We start from the raw sequence: 20,847 nt of genomic DNA on the forward strand, positions 1-20,847 counted from the left end.
CTAAAGTCATCTTATTCATCTCTCTCTTTCCCATATACAACAATATGATTGTATAAAGTTGATTCTTGTGAAATAGGCTCAACCTCGGTATGTAGCGAAAATGTGGCTTTTGAAATACCCAATGTTTCATATAAATTTCCCAATATAACCATCTCCTTGACATAAAATGTAGTTGACTTCCATTTGGTGCAATACTCTGTACCTTAAACACTTCCATAAGAATATACTCTCTACATATTGTAGATCTGGGCTGAATTAGAGTGCATCTGTAAGATGCCATTATAACTTTAGATTTGGCAATTGAAATTGATGGATCTCTATCATTGCTTGGTAGTTCAATTGAAAAAGTTTTTAGGAATGATGTGAGGAAGGACACAGTGACATGAGATAGGATGGAAAGCAATCCTGTGATCATTCTGACACACACGTGATCAAGAATTTATCAGAAATGCGAAGAATGTAACACATTCTGTGGGTGCACTTTTCATCAGAGAAAGAAAGCTGGAAGCTGATAATTGTGGGGAAGGGAGAGAGGGAAGAAAATGTGCTGAAGAATAGGCCTACATCATCCCTAATAATCCATTTCTAGTTGGTGCAGTCTTAGTTGACCATAAGTGTTCCAATTCCATTTGGTGCAAAAGGCTGATTCGTTTGACTGCCTCTAGCGTGGCAGCCACTGCTCCCACTGAAGTGCTAGTCACCTACGCTATCCAGGCTGATGGGGGACACAGTTTGCCAAGGGCTCTTAGCAGCATGATACACTTTTAATGGCCGTCAAGTTCAGCATGCAAAGCTGGCCTTCATGTATGGCCCCTCTAAGTAGACATCAGCATGAACACCAGCTGCTATTCTGGGGGCACATGCGAGAACCAGCTGTTTGCCATTGTGCAATTCAATTTTCTGCAATTCCATTCTAGCTCTGATCTTCTCATAAAAATATGTAATGTCCCTAAGATTGGCCATTTTCCAGTCCTCTGGTAGAACGTAATGCTAAAGTTTAAAAAGGGATCAAGGAAGGGGGGCTGGGAGGCCAGGTACATTCCAGCAATAAATGAATGTTTCTGCAGATTGCTTGAAAAGATGACGCTTGGGCAGTGTGGATCACTGGATTATGTTTATTGGGGTAGGCAGAGTGCTAACAAAGTTGACTGAAGATGCAGGTTGGGCTAAGGAATTTCTGCCAGGGATGTGCAGGGGTAACATTTTAGTTTTAGTTCTGAATTTAGAATTTTTACTTTTACTTCAGTTTTAATTTTCCATTGTTCTTAAGTTGTTTTGCTGATACCCTCTCATCCCTGAAAGGTGACTGCTGACTCTTCAGTGGCTCCCTTTCAACAGAAAAACAACTGAGTCTGACAGACAGTGGGCAGACATCACGTTTACTTACTTATTTACTTACAGTATTTATGCCCTGCTTTTTAGCCAAAAAAAGTCTCCCAGAACAGCTTACAAAGATAAGTAGCATGACAGTCCCAGCCTGCCCTCAGGCTTGCAATCTAAATTTAAGACATTTAGGGTGCAATGCTATGCATGTTTTTTTTGTTTAGACAGAAAAAAGTCCTACACCTCCCAGCGTTCCCCAGCCAGCCATGCTGCCTGGGGGACGCTGGGAGGTGTAGAACCTTTTTCTGTCTAAACAAAAAAAACATGCATAGCATTGCACCCTTATTTACTTATTACTCTTTTATGCTGCCCAATAGCTGAAGCAGTTCGCAACAATTAAAATCATACAATATCGGACAATAAAATACAGACAGTAAAATACAATATAAAAGTTCAAAAGTTTAAAATGACAATATAAAAATAAAAAAATAATGACCAGAAGCTAGCCACAATACAAAAACATTTAAACACAATACCAGATAAAAACAAACTGGAAAACTAAAATGGCTGGGAGAATAAAAAGGTCTTTACCTGGCACCAAAATGAGTACAATGTAGAGATGACACACAATAAGAGATAGGGAGGGAGGATTTATATAATTAAAATTTGTTTTAAAAGGCTCTTTGAAGAGATGGTGATGGTGAGTTAACTTTCTCTTCCTCTCCAGCTCACAGGGCAGTGGGTTGGAATGGCCTCTGTGAAGGCAGGCGGGGCCCAGTCCTTGCTTCATGAAGCAGCAGCAAGAGAGGGTGATGGTGACAGTTCGCCTCACTAGCTTCTATTGATAATAAATACAATTATTTATTTTATTGTATTTATTATTAAAACGTATACCCTGCCCTTTGGTCACAGCTTACAATAAAATATTAAAAACACAATAAAATAACAGTTCTGTCATCATCTCTGAAGCTCAGCAGTGACAAAAACACAGAGGCTGAGGAGACAGTGCTATTGAGAGACATGGGACGTGAGCATCACAACTGAATTGGAGACCTCCAAGAGGCCAGAGATCCCTGGCACAGAGGTGCCAGAGACTCCTGGGACAAAGACACCTGCAAGCTTCAAGATGGGGGCCACTAAGCCTGGGTCAGAGGCTGCAGTCCAGCAAAGGCCCAGCATACGCACCACCAAGGGCCTTGCACTCCAGGGAGCCGATGCACCAACACAGGTGATGTGCTCAGTGAGAACTCATGGAGAGCTGACATAGTGCTAGGCTCAAGGCCAAAAGGCTGTACCTTTAATGCTCTGCAGTCCTTAGCATGGAGGTGGAACCTGAGAAGGGTCTCAGGCTCAGGGAGCATAGAAGTTGAGAAGTTTCCTTCCTGTGCTCTGTCCAGGGTCCTGAAAGACCTGCTACCAACCACTCTTGTCGTCAGGCATTTGGACCATGAAGAAACCTTGTCTGTCCGTTTCCTGTCTGCCCCCTGTCTGTTTGCTCTGGTCTGGCTGCTGGATTTTTACCCTTCTGAGCCACTTCTGGGCTCTTTGTTGCCAGGACAGGACAAGATCTATAGAAGCAGCATAAAAAATAACATATGAGCTGGAATAAAACAGATCACCAAAAGTTTGAAAGCTTGCAGGGAAAAAAATAAAGAAAAGGTTTTCACTTGAGGCTGGAAAGACATCTGAGTGGGTCTAGGCAAGCTTCTCTGGGGAGAGCACTCCCAGGCTGGAATGCCACCACTGAAATGGCCCTTTCCCTGGTAGCCACCTACCATACTTCAGATGCCAGGGGGCGGGGCAAGAGAAGGGCCTCAGACAGGTGTGTGTGGAGGCAGGCAATCTTTCAGGAACCCTGACCATAGCACAGAGATACACTAGCATGTGCAGCCAATGAAAATTTGGAGCCAGTCATCCCATATCTTAAAAAAATTGGTCGACAGTTTGTACCTGTCTATTTGATTGAGCAGAGGTGAAATTTGTGAGATGGGAGAGTAAGAAGTTAAATTGAGAAACCCCTGACTCTCACCTTCAGATGAACAGCCTCAGCATCAGGTCACAATGGCCAGTCTCTCTCCTGCAAGTTGGCAGCATCAGCATGAGGTCACAATGGCCAGTCTCTTCCTAGGCAGGCAACATCAGCATGCTGACACATTGATCTCTCTCTCACTGAAGCAGGGAACAGCACTGTATAGAAACTGCCCCTGAGCTGCTTCCCTAGCTGGGGGATTCTTGGAGTTGTAGTCCAACACATCTGACTGAGGAGCACCAGGTTAGGGAAGGTTGCTGTATAACTCAGTGTCCCCCATCTCTCTTTGAGGCAGACAGAAACAAGAGTGTATGGCCGCTAGGGACTGAAGAAATTTGAGATGATCTAAAATGAGTTCAGATTTCTGAGGATCAGACTAGCGGAATCTGAGTCAGACCAGCCTCCTCAGGCTGTGCAAAGTCCATGCACTTTCAGATCTTTTTTTTAACTTTCCCAAAATTTATACAAACCCATTCATAGGAAAATACACAAGTTTCTGCTGAGACATATGCCATCCTGGAAAATATATGCGGGAACAAGTTAAATGGAATGGGGGGCAATATGCTAAATGTTACATAGTAATGTAAATTATGAAAATTCTTGCAAACCCTCTTATGGAATTATTTGCATATTTTTCTGCATAACGGAGAAAAAAATTGAATCTGTCTGTGAATGGATGCCAAAATGAACGACACCACAAAATCCTAGGGGTGCACGAAAGCCACTTACCTGGTCTCGCAGCTTGCTTCACGGTGGGGGGGAGGCGCTTCGCTGCTCCCGAAGTTCAGGCCAGGGGGGGAGGCTTCGTGCCTCGCCCGGCCGAAATTCAGGCCGGGGAGGAGGCGCCTCACCTCGCCCGGCCGCGAAATAAAAAGTTAAAAAAAAAACGCCCCCGTGATAGGCTACGTGACGATTAACGTAGCCTATCACGGCTAGATCTGCAAAGTCAGCCATGATAGGCTACGTTAATCATCACGTAGCCTATCACGGGTGACTTAAAAAAAAAAAAGCACGTACGCAAATGGCGGCCCCCATAGGGAGCCGCCATTCGCATTCCTTATTTGGTCGCTGTAGTCTACGTAAATCTTTAAGTAGACTGCAGCGACCAAATAAGGAACGTGAATGGCGGCTCCCTATGGGGGCCGCCATTTGCGTACGCGCTTTTTTTTTTTTTTTAAAGTCACCCGTGATAGGCTACGTGACGATTTACGTAGCCTATCACGGCTGACTTTGCAAATCTAGCCGTGATAGGCTACATTAATCGTCACGTAGCCTATCACGGGGGCGTTTTTTTTTTTTTTTTACTTTTATTGGAATGGCGGCGGCGGCAGCCAGTCAAAAGACCGGTTGCCGCCTCTGCCCCTGTCAAAGACCTGACGAACCGCTGCCGGGACCCGCCGCTGGGAAGGACATTCGGGAAAGGTAAGTCCCGTCCCGGGGGGGATGCAGGGGGTGGGGGGGGTGGAGAATTTCTCCCCGAAACTACTTCGGGGGGCCGAACACGTTGGCACTCGGCCCCCCGAAGTTTCGGGGAGAAATTCTCCCCCATCCCTACAAATCCATGAAACACACACAGGAAGGATTTCACACAGTCGAGGCTTCCCTAATGGCCACAGGCTCTTATAGAGGTAGGCAGCAGCAGTGTGAGGGCACAGCACCCACCAGTCTCTTTTTGACTGAAACAGGCAGCGGGATTTGAGCAGGGAAGCAGCAAGCAAGGAGAGGGGAGTTGGCCGGCAAACATCCAAGGTATTAGAGGGCTTTTCTTTTCAGCAAGTACCCCATGGTGGCCTGGCAAACACTGAGATAGAAAGAATGGCGATGACCACAGGAATGGTGGAGGCACCCCAGATATAACAGGGTGACAATGTGCAGTGTCTGCCGGAGATAAACTGCCATGATACAGTAGGGCTTCAGCTTTCATTGTTTGCCTCACAGACGGCAGGTCAGGAGAGAGGAAGAGCCCAGAGTGCAGCAGGCAGTGAGTGGGTGGAGCAGTGGAAGTCGTCAGAGACAAGCATTGTCTGGTACCCCAGATACAGCGAGGAGAGAGACGAGTTTATGGCTGCTGGGCACAGGAGCAGTAGGATATGAGAGTGGTGAAAAAGAAAAAAAAGTAGACTGGTAGGGGGAACTGGAAGCCAGCATTTGGGCAGGAGGAATTGGGAGCAGAGAGCAAGCATACGCAGGCAGGAATAGCAATGCTCAGCCTGGACCTTAGAGATGCTGGGGAAACTCTCCAGTCCTGAGACAAGCTCAGAGAACTTCAGGGCTCATAAAGGAGATGGCCAAAATTCTTCTTTAGCTCAGATTACTGTCCAAGCTAGAGAGGAATTCCCCATCTCTATGATCATCCATCCCCAGAAGCCATCATTGCCAACTCCACATAGACTCCTCTTAACTCGCTGGCAGTGGAAGCAGCAGGAGGATTTTGGTGGGAAGTCCTTTTCCTCCCTTTCCTCCCTCCCTCCATCCTCACTGCCACTTGACCACACTACCTAGCAGCATTTGGGGGCACTACGAGAACTGTAGTTCTGCAAAGGGCAATTTGCAGGATCCCTTGAGAGAACATCAGCCTGTATAGTCCTCTACAGTCCAGCACACTATGAACCAGGTCTGGAATCATAGAATCATAGGGTTGTAAGGGGCCTACAAGACCATCGAGTCCAACCCCCAGCTCTAAACTAAGAAGAAAAGGATGCAATACAGAGACAAACTGTAAAAACTAGTTGGCTTGGAATTGGAGTATGATTTGGGAAGCAAATGCTGGAGGGAGCCATCTGCGATTCGAAGCACTCTGCACTCAGAACTGGCAGTAGACAGGAGCTCAGACCAGCCATCTCCTATAGTAATAGCTTTCATGGTGCGCTCCCACAGTGCTCCTGCTTGCCAGGTTGTGGCACCTATGGCAGGGTTTGTGTCCACATGCCACAGTGTTGCTTGATGTATTTGTAATGCCAACTGGCCTACAGGGACGTCATTCATCATTCAGGGACGTCATTCTTGCTCTCCCTGTTCCCTCTTTCTCTTCTTCCCTTCTGCTGAAATTGCATTTCAGCATCATGGCAGCCAGCTATGAAGCAATACTAAAACTAAATTTTATTAGCTTTGTGTTCCATTTTAGTTACTGCAATAGATAAAATGTAATTAACTATTATGTTAACTAAAACCAAATGTCCACCCAATGTCTGCTACTGAATGCAGTCTTAAGTTCTTTAAGCTGTCTGTTCTTAAAGATGATCAAGCATACTGTGAAAGTGGGGGCGGGGGGATGCAAGAATGGTTCCAGTCCAAACGTGAGGAGTAATAATATCCTAGGGATATATGACAATGGTTTCCTACTTCAATCACTCTCCTGCTTGGTTAATTTCCTTCACTTCGAGTTGGTACAATTTTCAGCATGGTCACAGCACACTATCTTGGTAGAGTACATGTTACAAGACATGCGTTGCAGAACAGATTTGTAAAGTCAGATGCATGCTACAGATGCTTCAAACAAATAAGCATTGATTCATGTAAAACCCGTAATGCAGACGTGCTCTAAGATGAAGGAATGTAATTATGAGAACAGAGAAAGAAATTGAGTTTTGTGCTTGTAGGTAGTTAAATTGATAAAGGGGCAAAACAATTCGCTGTGGACTACAGACATATGAAAGTGATCTGTAGCAAATGGCATTTCAAAATGATACTTATATTATGCTTAGAGGGTAAGCATACAAAGTTCTTACATATTTTTATTCATTTAAAGCTCTATAATTATGATCTTAACACTGTTTCAATAATAGAACAGCTTCTGTTCTCTGAATCTCTTCCTTGTTTTCATACAAATGTTCTAACTAACAGGTTGGAAGTATTTTAGACAAACATTAAAATGTACTATCCCCCACCCCCTCATGCTTGTGTTATTTCCATTTGCAGTTGGCAACGTGGGACTCTGAGAAGGGACTGAATGGCAGCCTGCAGGAACGACGCTTGGGAAGTGACTTACAAGGATTAACACTGAAAGTGGTGACTGTCTTGGTATGACCATATTTGAGTTGAGGAAGCAAAATGCTCAGAAATGATACTTGCTAGTATATTTTGTTATTGCTGCTGAAAACCTTTCTTTCTTTCTTTCTTTCTTTCTTTCTTTCTTTCTTTCTTTCTTTTCCCTTTAGGTTTTGTTAAGTCTCTTGACATCCGCAGCCGATGAATGTGGTATTATGTGTGGTTGCTTTGGTATAACAAGGCGTAATATAAGCAATGAGTCATCCAAACCTATTTCCTCCAATTTTGTCCAGCTACTCTACCATGAGATCTGTGTGAAACTAGATCTTGTGAAAATTGTGCCCAATGTGTCCAAAGGTTATTTATGGATTGCATTTCTATACCATCTTTCTGCCAAGATAGCCAGGGCAATTTGCAGTTTAAAATACTAGAACAAATGGACAAAAATGTTACAAAGGATAAAGTGCTGCATTGTCTGAGGCCATTGATGGTCCCCTCAGAAGCTGATGACAAGAGCTCCCTAGCCTAGATTTATTTCTCTCTCTCTCTCTCTCTCTCTCTCTCTCTTTCTTTTGCCTTCCCTCACCGCACACAGGTCTGTGTCTTGTGAACATGCCTGAGAGTTGACTTGAAAGTGCCAGCTAATGTTGGCCCATTAGCTGGCACTTTCCCATTGTGCCATCATTAGCACAAAGGGAGGGTGCTGTTGCACTCATGTCCTGCTTGAGGGTTTCCTGTGGGCAGCTGGTTCATCACTATGTGAACAGAATGCTGGACTAGATAGACCCTTGGTCTGATCCAGCATGGCTCTTCTTACGTTCGTATCATGAAAATGACAGTCTTTCAAAGAAAGAAAGAAAGAAAGAAAGAAAGAAAGGAAGGAAGGAAGGAAGGAAGGAAGGGACTTACCATTCCAGATTGCACTTTTTATAAGATCTAGTTCCAAGGGATCCGTTGGCAAAAGAAAACAAGGGGTAATAATCTACTCACAGTAATACAGTTAAAATATTTTTGCACTGTAAGGCTGGCCCTAGACAGTGAAGCACACATGAAGCCATTTATTTCTGCTCTTCCTTTTTAGGTATGCACCCAACCACTTCTATTAGGCCAGGAGTTCTTTGGAAACACATTCAGTGACAACCAGGTTTTATTTTTTGCTAGATCAGTGGTTCAGAATTTCAGGCCCAGGGTCCCAATCTGGCCCTTCTGGGTTTCCATGATGGCCATGCCCACTTCCCCTGGCCCCATCCCTTTCCCACCAACCACCAGTCATTTGGTAGGGTTTTTTGGTGGCTTTTGCACAGTTTTTCCCCATTCTAAAAGGTTTAAATGCCTCTCCTTCGTTAATGGCAGTAAAGCTTTAAGCTAGAATATGCTGGTATTTGGGGTTTTGGCCCCTGACAGTTTGCCTTCAGCTCCACCCAACACTGGAAAGCAGCCCCAAGAGCTTCTCCAAACTGGAATTTGGCCCCTGGGCTGATAGAGATTCTGCATCCCTGCTCTAGGTCGACAAAGGCAGGTGAGACTTAGCAGGTGGGTGTGCTTGGGCCTGCTTTGTAGTACTGAAATGTTATATCTTATACAATCCTTTTGTCACCTCGTTAACCCCAGAATAATATGGTATGATACCTGTGCAGCGCATTTAGTCCATATGAGCAGATCTATACCTCAAACATATTTGGTTTCATTTAACAGTGGGCCAATTTTTTGTGAGTTTCAATTTCTGTGTCAACATTTGCATGCCCAATAAGGGAGAAGCTTTCATTGAATAGCTAAACTAATCTTCTTCTTTTCTGCTTTTTGTCCAGTTTCTGGACACTAATTACACTTCAGATAGAACTGCACCAAAAAAAAAATGATACAAAACCCCCAGACATTATTATTTTAAAGCTCCTGGGAACTGTGCAGTCACTGAGCTACTTACACAATGAAAAGAGAGGTTAGAATAGCCAGGTGAGTTGCTCATCATCTACTCCCATGTTCCATCTGAAGCGATCTCTTCCAATCCCAATTGCCACCTCAGGACTAGTCAAGAACCATCTTGTTCTGAGGGGAGGAGAGATCTAGCTTTCAAGAACCCCCCCCCCCGTCTTTACTTTTTATTACATAATTTTAATTTATGCATATTAGTTAGCATTTTTGTGTAAGCCACCTTACACAAGCCCCCTTGCAAGGTTCACCTGAAAAGTGGTAGATAAACACCATAAATAAATAAAGCGAGCAAGCAAACATAGACTGCTTAAAAACCTTTGGGGAGTGAGGGAGCTTTGCAATTCCTGAGCTTGCCTGACCAAGCTCTCAGAAGGTCTCTGACCTGATGAGCTGATGCTTAGGCAGTTCTCACCTTAGACACTCCCTGTAAGCACACACAATCAGTCCATGTGAGTGTTGTTAGGGCTGGAGGCAGAGTTAAACTGGGGGGGGGCTCTTACTCAACATATGGTCTGGAGGAGAGCTGCTGAAATGAAGAAAGCTTGGGGTAACTAGGAGTGAGCTTTCATTTGAAGGGACTGTGAGCTCAGCTTAGTTCTAGAACTGAAAATAAACTCATAGACCCAGAATGTGCTCAGAGGCACCCTGTTCTTTAATTCTAGATGTATGTCTTTTGCACTTGGCTCTGGTTGGGGGATCTGGGAGTTCTAATAAGAAGTAGAGTAGATCCTAGAAGCTGGAAGAATATAAAGAGCCCCCATTTAAATTTTTGCTCACCCCAGCTGGGGAGTTTTCCCAAGCTTGGTCCCTCAAATTCAGGGGCTGCACATCTCTTTCATTCTTGGGGCCCCGACAGATACTGCTGAGTTCCATGGAGACTTTAAAAAACAGCCTTTGGGGACTTTGCACACTTTCTTCTAGCACCTAGAAATAGGACAAAGAGATGAGATTTCACCGGGGCAGTTGAAGGCACACTGAAAAATGTTTTTTGGCAGTAATGGAAGTGAAAAGAAAACTAAACAGATCATTGACTTGACTTTTTTTGTAGCAGTCTAACTGTCATAGCTTCCTTCTTAGAATCACGGGAATTGTTATTTTGTTAAGATATTGACAATTCTCTGGTAGAAATGTGTAGCTCCCCCTCACAGAATGATGGTTGCCAAGATTCTCTTTGGAGCGAGAATTATTAAAGCCAGCTTCAGGCTGTGGTATAGATATGGCTCATGTGTGTTTGAGTGGTTTAGAAAGTTTTAGGGCACAATCCAATCCAATAGGGATAGTCAGCTGCTTCCAAACTCAGAGATGACAGACTATCCACTGCAGGGTGGCTGGAGCACAGAGGGAATCTTCTCTGCCACACTCCGGCTGCCCTGCATTTGCAGCTAGATGGCCAATTTCAGCTGTCTAGCTGGGGTGGCTTGGAGCAAGTGGGGGACAGGCTGGACAGCACATGGGAAGCGGTTCCGCCATCCCCTCCCCACCCCCTGGAATGCCCCCTTTCCCCCCACTCCACATTGCTCTTATGAGTGCAGAGCTGGGGACAAACCACACTGCCTATGAGATGGGAGGGGAGGGGAGGTGGTTTTCTGGGAACCATCCTCAGAGCACTGGCTCTGAGGTTGGTTCCTAGAAAATGAAAAATCCTATGGCCATCTAGCTGCTGTCTAGCAGCCATAGGATTGCGCCCTTAGTTAGTCTTATGTATAGTAACATTTTCCATTTCCAATGCTAATAAGATTTCCTGATGGTGTTCATATCCCTTTGTCCCCAAACTATACAGTAGAGGGAAGCATCTGCCTCGTATGCTCAGATTTTGAACTTCTCAAAAAGAAAGGCTGGGTTACGAGCCTACTGCAGCACTGAACAGCTACCTTATACTTGCAGAAGCAACACCTAACTTAGAAGTTATTTGCTGTGTTGAACATTGCGACCTAAATATGTTTTCCTCCTTTATCATAGTACGGGTATGCCAGTTGCTTACTTCTAATGTCAAATCCTACTTGAAAAGAGACTGTAGTCTGAAATATGATGAATGCAACCCCCCCTCCACCATTCAGCTGCAATTCCTTGGCTTCCCCACTCCCTTTTGCTTTTTTTCTCTTCCTCAGATCAGAGTACATTAAAGTGACTTGCTGTGTTTCTCGGAGATCCCTAGGATCCCCCCCCCACACCCACTGCCCCATCTGTTACTCTCTTTCTCCCCTCAAGCTGGTAAAGGCCATGATCATATCTCTTGCCTGTCCAGGAGGTGAGTTGTTCTATCCCGAGAGGATGTCAGCACCACTTTGCAAAGATAGCTGAGAGCAATGCCAGTAAAATTAGCAGGGCTGGCATCCCCTTGGCAAGTGAGCACATAGTCTGTGTCATACTGAAACCATCACACTACAGGATTCCTTGTCTCCTTGTGGTTTCCAAAGTGCAGTTCATTAACTTTAAAAGCACTTCGGGGGCCAGCCATTTTAAGATTTATTCTTGGGTTGGTAATAATTATGAATAATGGAAGAATGAGTAACAGATTTCTCAATTCTTTCTTAGAAGTCTCTTTGTTTTTTCTTGGAAAGACAATCCATTAAATTGGAAGCTACAGTGCTGGAGTCTTGGCAACATGACCATTCTAGGTGCCATGCATTTGATTAATCATTTTTAGAAACCTGTTTAATTATCAGCTTAAACCTTGCTTTGTTCTCAGGAAGAACCTTTTGTTATGGTGGCTGAGAATATACTTGGGCAGCCCAAGCGCTACAAAGGCTTCTCCATTGACGTCCTGGATGCCCTTTCGAAGAATTTGGGCTTCAAGTATGAGGTTTATCAAGCACCGGATGGCAAGTATGGGCAGCAGCTCCATAACAGCTCCTGGAATGGCATGATCGGAGAACTAATTAACAAGGTATATAGCCCTGTAATAACTAAACAGAAACATTTTGGGGCCCATCCCTATGTATGTTTAGACAGAAAAAAGCTCTACAACTCCCAGCATGCCCTAGCTAGCCATGCTAAACATGCGTAGGATTGTGCCTTTAATGGAGGGACATTAACATTTCAACTATTTTGAGCCACCTTGCCTGCCCAAAAGACAATGCAGCAGTCCTAATTATTATTGCAGTTAAGGAAGCAATATTTGGAATGTTGCCTTTGAAAAATCACAATGGAGACTGTAGAAACTAGGGATGTTGAAAAGGGCCCAGGAAACATTTGCTAGCCTTATCAAAACACTTTTGGCTTCCCCTATATTTCTCAGATATTTTATATAAAGAGAAATCTCTACATTTGCTTTCCTTTCTCCTGTGGGTGAAATCGTAGGAAGTTAGCAACTCCTCCTGTAAAATGTTGCCAGTCTCTTTTGGTTTTATTTGAAATACTTTAAATGTCTCACCTGAAGAGGAACTTTGAATTACACTTGCATTTTGGTTTAGGCAAAACAAAACAAAAGCAGCGGTGGCAACTCTAAAACAATTTTTTTTGAAATGGCTATAGGAAGTTTGAACCCACCAATACAGGTATAAATTACATGCACAGGACAGCAGAATCTGAACTTCCCTTGCATGCTTAATGGAGCATGCAAATTCCTCCAAATTCATGGAGGAGAAGGCTATCGATGGTTACTAGTCCTGATGGCTATATGCTACCTCCAGCACCAGAGGCAGTGAGCCTATGTTCACCAGTTGCTGGGGAACATAGGTGGGAGGGTGCTGTTGCGCTCATGCCCTGCTTGTGGGTTCCAGGTTGACAGCTGATTGGCCACTGTGTGAACACAGTGCTGGACTAGATGGACCCTTGGTCTGATCCGACATGGCTCTTCTTATGTTCTTATGAGTCTTTTTTGCTATAGCTTTCTTACTAAAAGCCACTCCACCTTGATTGCCAAGTGTACTAGATGTCTGTCACACATACTTTTTACAGTAACGCTATTTTATTATGTTCAAGTGCATGGTTTCTCAAAGAGGAAGGTATAGTTTTGCCCTGGTTACAAAAATATACTTTCCAAATGTAGGAAATGGAGAACAAATCTCAAAGTGATTGAGTCACAACTGATTTGAAAGCACTTGTGTTCTCCTGGATTAAGTGAATGCTGCTAAAGTGAAGCAGAACATATTTCAGTATAGAATCCTCAGGAGTGCAAATGATGGAATATATTTTGTTGGAAATATTACTGTGTTTCTGACAGGGGACGGACGTCATCATAGCAGAAGAATTAACTTGTAGGCATTAATATTCAGTAATGTGATAATTTCCAAATAGTTTGCTCTCCCATATTATACTGTGCTGCTTGTTATCTAGTGTTTCTGCTGGGAGGATGTTTAAGATGCAGATGAAAGCAAAACACATGATCTGAAGACAGTGAGTGGCTATTCTGCTACAATGAGATATCCTTAATCTTCTCACCATTTCATCACATTCCAAATGTGTGTATGTGCCTTGCACATTGTGTGGCATACCTGCCCATGGTGATCTATGGCTTAAATACCCCTCATTTAGTCAATGTGCTCTACATGCAGCTGCCCTTGAAAAGTGCTCAGAAGCAACAGCTAGTGCAAAATGCAGCAGCCAGATTATTGTCTGAGATGTGCTTTAGAGACCACATATGACCGGTATTGAATCAACTGTACTGGCTTCCAATTGGCTTCCAATTCAAGGCGCTGGTTTTGACCTATGTGAATGGCTTGAGGCCAGGATATCTGAGAGACCACCTTCCCGCATATGAATGTGCCCATAATCTGAGATCTTCACTTGAGGCCCCACTGCATTTCCTGCTACCAAGAGAGAGGATAGGTTGGTGGATACAGGAGACAAGTCTTTTTTCTGTAGTATGACCTCAGATGTGAAACTCCCACTTTGGGGAGATGAGGCTGGTTCCATCCCCACTGAGTGTTAGATAGGCAATTAGGCAGCAGTACAAACTGTCTCAGTTTGCCAGGCCTTTGGATTTTAAAATTGTGTTTGGTCTGGTATTAAAGAATGTTGTTTTATTAATTAATTATATTTTTAATTTGCTCAATAACAAGCATTTCTGGGCAGATGGCAAACAGTTAAAAGAACAAAATACAATACAAATAGTTAAAAGAGTAAAATACAATACAAAAAAAACAAAACAACAAACACCACAGGGACGCTTTATTGGATTTTATTGTACATCACTTTGCAGACTTGGTGGACTGAAAAGTGATATATAAATACTACAGTGATGATGACGGCTAATAATAATGCCTTGTTTTTATCATTTGTTTTTGCTCTGAAAAAAATCACATTGCATTTCTCATAAAATCAAACTATTCTATGAGCTATTGGGTTACACCTGCTAACTGTTAATGGGACACCTCAGCATGTAATGAATCTAAGGAATTCAACTGCCATTTCATCTTCTTTCCAATCATTTATTTCCAATCATTTTTGCAGTCACAACTCCATTAATACAAGTGAGTAAAGAAAAACAAGGTAACACACAAGATTAACGGTTCATATAATGTATGAGTTGTATGAAGTAAAAAACAAAACAAAAACAAAGAACCAGCACTTTCTCAAATTTCAAGTTTCTATTGAAATATTTATAAAGTCATGTGGTCCATTTCTCCCCTGGACTTTAACATTCAGATTGCTGGTGGAGTACTACATGTTTGAATTTCCCCTCACAACCTCCTCTCTTCCATTTGCACAGAAAAGTAGTGTGGCAGGGAGAATGGTTCTAAATTAGTCTTCCTCTTAATGTGCTAGTTCCCCATGGGTAAGGAAGGTGTTTTTATTGAGAGAGCATTCAAACCTCCATGCCCTCACCTGCACTCTTAAAAGATACAGTTCAGGAAAAGTTGGAGTGGTTCTGTTGCATGAGTGGATTGGCTCTTAGTGGTTCTAAGAAGGAAAAGAAGAGAAAAGAAGGAAAGAAATTAATTTGGTCGCTGCCTTCAAGCTTGGTATGACACTGTTTGACACAGCATTTTTTACTCCAACCAGGATCTGTTCCTGAGCTATGACATCCAGGCAAACACACCTTCCATACTCAGAAGCCTCCATTTTTATACTGATAAAGATGCCCCTCAGCATGCCAGAGGCCTTGAAGCATAGGATATGGTGCCTGCCATGGCACACAGATATCTTGTGCTGCACAAGGCCTTGCCTCATGTGCCACGAAGTCTCCAGTGCACAGAGAAGGCAGTGACAAGTAATGTCACTATCTCCGCTGCATGCTGGAGGATTTGAAGCATGCCCAGAGGCCAGTCCAATCTAAGACTTTTTGCTGCCTGAAGCGGAGCCCAAATTGCACCATTTCTCTGCTGTAGAAGGTCTTGCCGCACCATTTAGACACCAGTTTCTGCCTTCATCTGTGTCCCCTTCCTGTCAGTGCCTGAAGCAAGTCTCTTCACTCTGCTATATGGCAGGTTGACCCTGACAGAGGCCTAGTCATTCAAGGCCTCTTTGCACATGTCCAGAGTGGATTGCTGCATCTAGTCCTGTACTTTGGTGGAGTGGGCTACATTCCTTCCACTCACTCCCTGTCATAACTTTTTCTGGAGCAGAACCTAATAGTTCTTATCCCTCATTCACCCCTTTCCTTCACTGGTGAAAATTTGCCCCATGAATGGCAAAGACTTCCGCTGGACCAGACAGGAATCTTACGCTTGTTTGTGTTCACTTTTCAGAGAGCTGACTTGGCAATCTCCGCCATCACTATAACACCAGAACGGGAGAGTGTTGTAGACTTCAGCAAGCGCTATATGGATTATTCTGTAGGAATCCTAATCAAGAAGCCCGAAGAGAAGATCAACATCTTTTCTCTCTTTGCCCCCTTTGATTTTGCGGTGTGGGCTTGCATTGCCGCAGCCATCCCTGTCGTTGGCGTCCTGATCTTTGTGCTGAATCGAATCCAAGCAGTAAGAGCCCAGAATTCCTCCCAGGCTGGTGCCTCCACTTCCTCCACACTTCACAGTGCCATTTGGATTGTATACGGGGCCTTCGTTCAGCAAGGTACTTGGTCACATATTTCCCATCTGACAAAAACTGTACTGATGCCTATTCACTACTTTTCAATCTTGGAACAAAAAGCTAGGCCATGGACTAACCTCTAGCAAATGACTGCTTGAAGGGTACATTACAGATCATGTTCTGCTAGTAAAAACACATATGAGTCGATGCTGTAGCATGATTTCAAACACAACTTCTGTTTCTGTACACCGAGATGCTTGTCAAACCATCTCCTTTGGATTTATTTTTGGTTTCTGCCTTCCATTTTAAAAGAAGTACTATGGGGTAATACGCAGCATAGTATGATGAACATTCAGGGTTACCCCCGCCCCCATCCCCAAAGGCCTGTAAAATTTTGCATGAGGTGAGCTGTAGCGACACATGAGAAATTTCATTCTTGCAAACACTTCCCCAAATAAATATGGTTTAAGTTTATTATATAAGATATTTGGGGGAGGGGTAGATATTTGGTTGGAATAATGTGCTGTGTATTTATATACTTTAATTATAACAAAATAAAATACAATATTCATGCTTTATGGGGGGGGGGGGTTAAATGTTGCCAGCAGTCTAAGTAGGGTTAACATTTTTAGATGTGACTTGAATAAAACTTGTGCATAGCTGTCTAGAACTGCTAACTGTAACCCCAGGTTATGTGCATTGCCTTGTAAGAGCTAACTGAGCTTCTGGACTGACTATTCTGGTACAGGGTCTATCTCAGACTCCCATGCTGTCATGGCTCACTGGGCCAAGCTCTGTGATCAGGAAAATCATCTGGCGTAGGACTTACACTGGCTCCGCTTCTATCACTTCAAGGTGCAGTTGTGGGGAACCACATTTTCGGACGCTGCCCCATCGTTCTTTAAAAAATCCCTGGGCGCAAAAAGCATGGCATTTCAGAAGGAGGAACAGCTAAAAATCTTCTTGACATGCAGAAAATCCTGCACCACACGATATTGCTATCTACATAGCTCAGCTCTTACTGTGAATCTGACAGGTGGCCAAAATATAAGGGTAAACATGTAGGGCTTACTTAACACTCAGCAGTAGAAGGATGTTTCTCTGTTATATATACCATCTGTTCTCCTTAACTGCTGCACTCCCATTGCAGTCCGAATATTGTGCCTGTTTTCATCTCAGCTCTCACTGGGGAGAGGGCTATGTTCAATGCATGCTATAATTGGCAGCATTTTCTTCATGCGATAAAAGGAGGCTCATAAGAAGAGCATAACAATACCTTGCTGGATCAGACCAAATTCCATCTAGTCCCGCATTTGTTTTCTTACAGCAGTCAGATAGATGCCTCTGGAAACTCATATGCAAGGAATAAAGACAATGATGGCCATCCCCTCTCATTTCTCCTCTGTGTTTCATATATAATGTTTTGGAGAGCAGATTGGAGCTTGTTCCACTATTCCTTAACTTTCCACAAGATAACAGGAATGATCCAGCTACTGCCGAGCACACATCTTGTATTGCTCAGCTTCAGGTTCCCAGAAGAGTCAATCTGAAGCAGTTGCACTTACAAGAAGCATGGGACAGAGTCAAGTCCAATGAGGCAGTCTGGGTATGCAGAATAGTAAGGTCCCATCAGGCAGGATTAGTTAGAACCCTGGACAGATCTACACTGGCTGGAGCTCACTCAGGAAGAGCCATTGTCTCAGCAACATGCAGCGGTCTTCTACGCCTTTTTGAAGGCTGGGTGATCTGGACCTGCTGTTAGTCCCATCCCCTTTGATGAGCTATCTGTCTCTTAAAGGGCCATTCCTTGATTCTTTAGCTGCGCTAGCTCCTCCAGCATGGGGGTGGTGAGGACTGCATGGGTGGTTGTGGTGGTAGGGGTGCCCTTTGAATCTGAAGAGTCCAGTAAAACCACATCCTCTGGCCTGGAAGGTCCCAGGGTAACAGACGATGCTCACTGGATGATGCCTCCTCTACCTCAGAGTCTTCCTCTGAGCCAGAGTGGGGAGATCAAGGCCAGAGAACTTGACAGCATGTTTTGGTCCTGTTCATTCCAAAGGTGGAGATAAGCAGCTGTGCAACTCACTCTCTCTCACTGAAACAAATGGAACTGAAACCTGGATCATTCTTTGCAGACAGGCAGAGCAAATGTTGCCAGCAAGGAGCGAAGCAGTGGATCTATCGCTCTATCCCAAGCCCTACTGGCTTCCATTGGCCAGGGTGTTTTGCAGTTTTGCCAGGCTTATCAGATCTTTATACTTCCACCCAGCCCCCTGAAAACAACAGGGAGGAAGAATTAGCTGCTCCAGCTCCAGATTTGCATAGCTGTGGTGTCAAAATTGGGCCGGTCTTGGTGGAATGCATGGGAGCACAGCTGGCAGAGGCTTTTCTGCCCACCGAGCTGTCGGAAAGCACCTCTATAGTAGTGCTTTCCCCTGCCAGCAGAGGGGTGCCTCTGCTGTATTCTAACCCCTTCTGGCAGGCAACATCTGGGGGTTAGGATTGCCCTGTAAGTTCAATTCTTTATTGAATTTGAAACAGACTCTCATGCTAGTGCTATCCTTTGAAGGTGGATTTTGTTGATGACTAAGTGAAGGTGCTTTCTTCCCCCTTTCCCCCTTAATTGCACTCTGTAGGATGAAACTGTCAAGGCTGTTAAGTTTTCTGAGGAAACAGAAAGACGTAAAACTTGTAATAGGGAACTTCACCCATTGTGTCACTGATATGGTTGTCTGGTGGGTTTCAGAAATATAAAACACAAAGCAAATTATAGTAAGCAACTGGCAGTGGTATAATCAAAGATCATGGCTTTGAATTAAAGGGCAATCACAATTATGCAGCCATCATCCTAAAAAAAGAACTCCTAAAGATCTGGAATAAAGTATTTAAAAAGAGAGCAACAAATAGCATAGCTAATTTTTCTTGTTCATAATTTGTTTTATTCCATTTTAAATAGTAAATAATGCAGCTATTTTTGCTTTTTTGTGATTTCTTTTGACAAGGCGTGCTTATTTTTCTAAAGTTTGGGAATACAGATTCTTTGCTCCTTATCCCATCACACTTTTCCCCCTCGCTTGCTGCGTCCCACTAAGGCTGATTTCACATGACCAATTTGTCCCACAAATGGCAATTTTTGTAGGAAGCATCTATGTGGAAATGAATTTTGTTTGTGGTCCAGTAAAGTTGTCACCAAAATTTGAAATGAATTTTGTGGAGCTTTTCATCAGGCAAAATATCTCAGAATTTCATGGGAAGCCAAAAGGATTTCAATAAAATTGGTGGCATTTCCCAGCAAGTTCCTCACATCCCTAGCTTCTCAGGAGATCATTTCTAAGATGAAACTCAAAAAGCAAATTGGGAAGATTCCTTCCAAGCATTTGAGGTGAAACCTCTGAGTAATTTTGAGAAAATCAAAAGATTCAGCTAGACTAGTGAAACGTCTCAGAAGGATTCTGCACATTTCTCAGTCAAAATATGCATTTGTCTTAGTAGCCACTATGTTCTCATTATGATAGGAAATGTGATTTTGAAAACTAAAAACCCTTTGGCCATGCGTGGGTCCGATGTGCAATTTTAGGCATGTTATATAAACCGAGAATAAGGTAGACAAATACTTGCCATTAGTTATCTGAAATCTTGGATTATATTTTGGTGTGGGCCATTTGAATGTTGTGATTTTTTTCTGAGCCAGTTTACACATTTGTGTAAATTACCTGGCGCAGAGGTGCTGGGACTGTGTCACTACAGCCAGGTGGGAGGGAACATGTGAGAGAATGTTCCACTGTAACAAAACCTTTCAGCCCTTGAACACAAGCATGGCAGGGAGGAGGATGGAAACTACACTTTCTCCCTGATATGCATGCTTTCTACATGCAGGAGTTTTAATTCCTTTACATGGCAAAACACTGAAATATACACTCTCCCATCTGCATGCTGAAATTGCTTAGTTCCAGGAACTCTTGTACCATCTGATCTGTTTGGATGTATAGATGAGCTTTCAGTCTCTGGAATCCCTGTAATGGTGTGAATGCGTAATACTTTACTGTGTATATCCAGGGACTTGACAATGATACAGTCCTTTAAAACAGGGGTGGGCAAGTTGTGGGTCTCCAGATGTTTTGGCCTTCAACTTCCATCATCCCTCACCATTGGCTATGCAGGCTAGGGTTGATGGGAGCTGTTGTAAGCCAAAACCTCTGGAGGGCCACAAATTGTCCACCCTTTTGTGTGTGTGTATGTGCATACATGTGTATACACACACACACACACACACAGGCAGACAAACATGCACACGCGCACACACACACACACACACACGAGTATGCTTAGAATGAAAATAGATGGTGGAGAGAGGTCAAAGAGCCACTATAGACACACACTGAGTCTCTTAGGGATGGGTTTCCAAGAGTTCACTTTGTTTGCTTACATTGCAGGTGGTGAATCGACAGTCAATTCCATGGCAATGAGGATTGTGATGGGAAGTTGGTGGCTGTTCACTCTTATTGTATGTTCATCCTATACAGCTAACCTAGCAGCGTTTCTCACCGTAAATAGGATGGACAACCCTATAAGGTAAGAGCGTTTCCTACTACATAGCAAGGAACCTTAGCTTCAAAGGAACGTGAAGATAGGAATATTGGGGAGGAGGCAGTACATTTGAA

The 20,847-nt window shown here is 43.6% G+C and overlaps 1 protein-coding gene across 1 annotated transcript in view; it reads left to right on the forward strand.

Moving 5' to 3' along the window:
* GRID1 (glutamate ionotropic receptor delta type subunit 1) overlaps window positions 1-20,847 on the forward strand; it is a 1,081,869-nt gene that overhangs the window by 975,746 nt on the left and 85,276 nt on the right. Inside the window, exons 8-11 of the mRNA XM_084841879.1 lie at window positions 7,271-7,372; window positions 11,961-12,158; window positions 15,904-16,228; window positions 20,620-20,758. Of these exons, the coding sequence (XP_084698005.1) occupies window positions 7,271-7,372; window positions 11,961-12,158; window positions 15,904-16,228; window positions 20,620-20,758 (764 nt within the window). The remainder of the gene's footprint in view (window positions 1-7,270; window positions 7,373-11,960; window positions 12,159-15,903; window positions 16,229-20,619; window positions 20,759-20,847) is intronic.

The sequence above is a fragment of the Heloderma suspectum genome, chromosome 3 (genome assembly GCF_057233095.1).
Source record: "Heloderma suspectum isolate Gila_16-S chromosome 3, 16-S_ref, whole genome shotgun sequence".
In the NCBI taxonomy this organism is placed as follows: domain Eukaryota; kingdom Metazoa; phylum Chordata; class Lepidosauria; order Squamata; family Helodermatidae; genus Heloderma; species Heloderma suspectum.